The sequence below is a fragment of the Miscanthus floridulus genome, unplaced genomic scaffold (assembly GCF_019320115.1).
Source record: "Miscanthus floridulus cultivar M001 unplaced genomic scaffold, ASM1932011v1 fs_356_1_2, whole genome shotgun sequence".
NCBI classification, from domain to species: Eukaryota; Viridiplantae; Streptophyta; class Magnoliopsida; order Poales; family Poaceae; genus Miscanthus; species Miscanthus floridulus.
Genome location: NW_027096630.1, coordinates 30,866 through 34,018, shown reverse-complemented (window position 1 = coordinate 34,018; position 3,153 = coordinate 30,866). Strand labels below are relative to the sequence as shown.

Sequence of the window (3,153 nt, the reverse complement as noted above, 5' to 3'; positions counted from 1 at the left end):
TGTTTGGATCAGTGACTAAAATTTAGCAGGTGTCACATAAGGGTGTTGCATGGGGTATTCGGGTACTAATAAAAAACAAATTACAGAATCCGTCAGTAATCCACGAGACGAATTTATTGAACCTAATTAATCCGTCATTAGTACATGTTTACGGTAGCACCACCTTGTCAAATCATAGACTAATTAGGCTTAAAAGATTCGTCTCGCAAATTAGTCGCAAACTGTGTAATTAGTTTCGTAATTAGTATATATTTAATACTCCATGTATATATCTAAATATCTGATAGGACAGCGACTAAAATTTAGGAGGAGGAACCAAACACCTCCTAAACAAGTTGCTGCTGTTCCAGTGGCCATACTACTGAAACTGAACTTGGGTATAAACATATATAATAGACTGCTTTTAACGAATCTCTTGCAATTGCAACCAACCAAATGAATTATATTATACTACAATATTCTTTCACACCAAAGAATCGATCGGTATAAACAATGAATGAGACTATAATCTATGCGCGTATAACCAGTCGTATCGTGCTCTGGCTCTGATCGACATCGCAATCAAAGTGCACCGTGGTTTAGCCCATCTCTACGCCTACGGCATGGAGCACTCGGGCGGGACGCCCTGCGGGAAGCGCTTGGTGTCCGCGCAGTAGTCGTACACCATGTAGTTGTCCCGCGCCCACTTCATCGACTGCTGCGCCGCCGCGTCCATCTGCTGCCCGTACCCATTAGCCGACCCCAGCGGCGGCGGCGCGGTGGCCGTGAAGTTGCGGTACTGCGCCACGAAGGGGGCCTGTGACCAGTCCGTCTTGACGCGGCCGCCCTGCGTGGCCCAGTCCTCGGCGTCCCACAGCGAGCCGTACAGGCGCATCTGCTGCGACGACGGGTACGGCACGCCCCGGTCCGCGTGGTTCTTGAACTCCCGGATCGGCGTCCCGTCCACCAGCACGCTGCATATGGGCAACCCAATCATCAGTACGTTGTCAGATTGGCGTCGGATCGGCAATGGTGGAATATAAATCTGGGTTCAGTTTAGTTCCCCAAGAATTTTGCAAAATTTTTCACATTCTCCGTCACATCGAATCTTTGGACGCATGCATGAAGCATTAAATATAAATAAAAAATAAAACTAATTACACAGTTTAGACGAAATCCACGAGACGAATCTTTTAAGCCTAATTAGACTATGATTGGACACTATTTGCCAAATAACAACGAAACTACTACAGTGCTTTATTTTGCAAAATGAAGTCATCTAAACAAGGCCCTGGTCAGCGAATGCTTACAGGATGTGCTGCTGCGTCCACTCGATGGAGTAGGTGTGGAAGTCGGTGGTGGGGTCGAACCAGAGGTGGAACTGCTGCTCCCTGCTGCCGTTGCCGTAGGCGTACACGTTGGTGTGCAGCGTGTAGGGCTGCCCGCTCACGTTGCCCAGGAACTCGAGGTCGACCTCATCGTGGACATCCCATGGCCCCTCCGAGATGAACTGCACGCACCATCGTCAGAAACCCGTAGTCAGGTCGAGCCAGAGATCGATTATACTCCAATCATGCATCGTGCTGCTCGTGCGTGCATTGCTGAAACTGAAGGCCGAGAATGAAGCTGCTTACGTAGAAGGTGGTGACCGTGCCGGCGGAGTTGTTGGGGACGAGCTTGATCTGCACGTCGGCGCGCGCGAAGAGGTACGTGTCCTTGGAGCGGAACCCGGAGCCGGAGGTGTGGTCGAGCGACAGCGTCAGCACCTGGCCGTCGGGCGAGACGCTCCCGCGGCCGTCGCCCCACGTCACCTCCAGGCCGTCGTCGACCCTGCCCGCCGCCGCGCCGGCGGTGCAGAGCCCCAGGAGCAGCGCCAGCAGCACGCAAGTCCTGGAGCTAATAAAAGCGCTCGCCATTGCTTAAGCCTCGCACGAAAGAGCTGTTGTGTGAGATGAAGGGAAGAGCTAGCTAGCAGGCTAGCGAGAGATGGATCGGAAACGGTGGTGATGGATGGGATGATGCGTGTCTCGCCACGAGGCTTATATAGAGTCTGCGCCACGGGCAGGGCAGGCAAAGGAATGGTTGGGATGAGGACGGAAGGAATGAATGGATCGACGCGCGGACGGACGTAGGACAGTGGACAGGGCAGAGCAGAGGCAGGGCAGAGCGCGGCGGCTGAGGCGCATGTTCGCGTCTCGTTCCGGGAGTCTGGCTGGCGATGCGCGGACGACAGCGGGGATGTGTGCCTGCCTGTCGTGCTGCTGTGCGGGTGCAGCTGCGCGCGCGAGACGACGACGGCGGGGTTGCGCGCGTAATAAGGGTGTGTTTAGCTGGGAAGGAAAATTTGTTAGATGTCACGTCAGATGCGTCGGTAGGATGTCGGGAGGGGTTTTTGATACTAATAAAAAAACAAATTACAGAATCTATCAGGAAACTGCGAGACGAATCTAATGATACTAAGTAATCGGTCATTAGCATATGTATGTTACTGTAGCATTTAAGTCTTTTCATGGACTAATTAGGTTTAAAAGATTCGTCTCGCGATTTTATCGAGAACTGTGCAATTAATTTTTTTTCGTCTACATTTAGTACTTCATGTATGTGTCCAAACATGCTCTTTCAGACAAAAAAAAAAAAAAAAAAAAAACTAAACACCCCGTAACTCTTGGCGGCGAGGAAGACAGTGCGTGCGAGGGCGACAGGTCCCGGTGCCGAACGCACGGGGACACGAGTGCATCGCAAAGGAGGGGCTGGCACGCGTTTTTTTTTCTGAATCCCGGTCGTGTTCCTTTCGCCGCGTCGTACGGCTAGCTGACTGCCAGACAAACCAGACGCGAGACGCAGGAAGCAGCACCAGCGGGCGCCCGCCCAACCACCTGCTTGAATGCCGCGGGCGGCTGGCTGCCAACTGGAAGCCACGAGCGTGATGATTTCACCCGTGGCCGTGGGCCGTGGCGGAATGCCGAGGATCGGATGAGCCAACCGACGTGCTGCTGCAAATCTGCAATGTGCCTGCCTCCTAGGACGGTTTTCAGGGGATTCTTGCCGATATGCTCATGTGGGCATCGGTTACATACAAACTGAGGCCCCGTTTAGATCCAAAATTTTTTGGATTTTGGCTCATTGTAGCATTTCGTTTGTATTTGGTAATTAGTGTTTAATTATGGACTAATT

The 3,153-nt window shown here is 52.0% G+C and overlaps 1 protein-coding gene across 1 annotated transcript; it reads right to left on the bottom strand.

Moving 5' to 3' along the window:
• Nucleotides 1-362: 362 nt before the first annotated feature.
• Nucleotides 363-1,996, bottom strand: LOC136531446 (xyloglucan endotransglucosylase/hydrolase protein 24-like). The gene is made up of 3 exons (XM_066524109.1): nucleotides 1,614-1,996; nucleotides 1,290-1,489; nucleotides 363-953 (listed from the first exon to the last, which is right to left on the bottom strand). Exons 1-3 carry the CDS (start codon nucleotides 1,893-1,895, stop codon nucleotides 596-598), a joined length of 840 nt encoding a protein of 279 aa, XP_066380206.1. The 5' UTR covers nucleotides 1,896-1,996; the 3' UTR covers nucleotides 363-595.
• Nucleotides 1,997-3,153: the final 1,157 nt, after the last annotated feature.

Coding starts and splice junctions, on each gene's coding strand:
- LOC136531446 (XM_066524109.1), bottom strand. CDS start 1,895: ATGGCGAGCGCTTTTATTAGCTCCAGGACTTGCGTGCTGCTGGCGCTG. Junction 1,490..1,613: donor GCACGGTCACCACCTTCTAC/GTAAGCAGCTTC, acceptor TGGTGCGTGCAG/TTCATCTCGGAGGGGCCATG. Junction 954..1,289: donor TGGACGCAGCAGCACATCCT/GTAAGCATTCGC, acceptor GCCCATATGCAG/CGTGCTGGTGGACGGGACGC.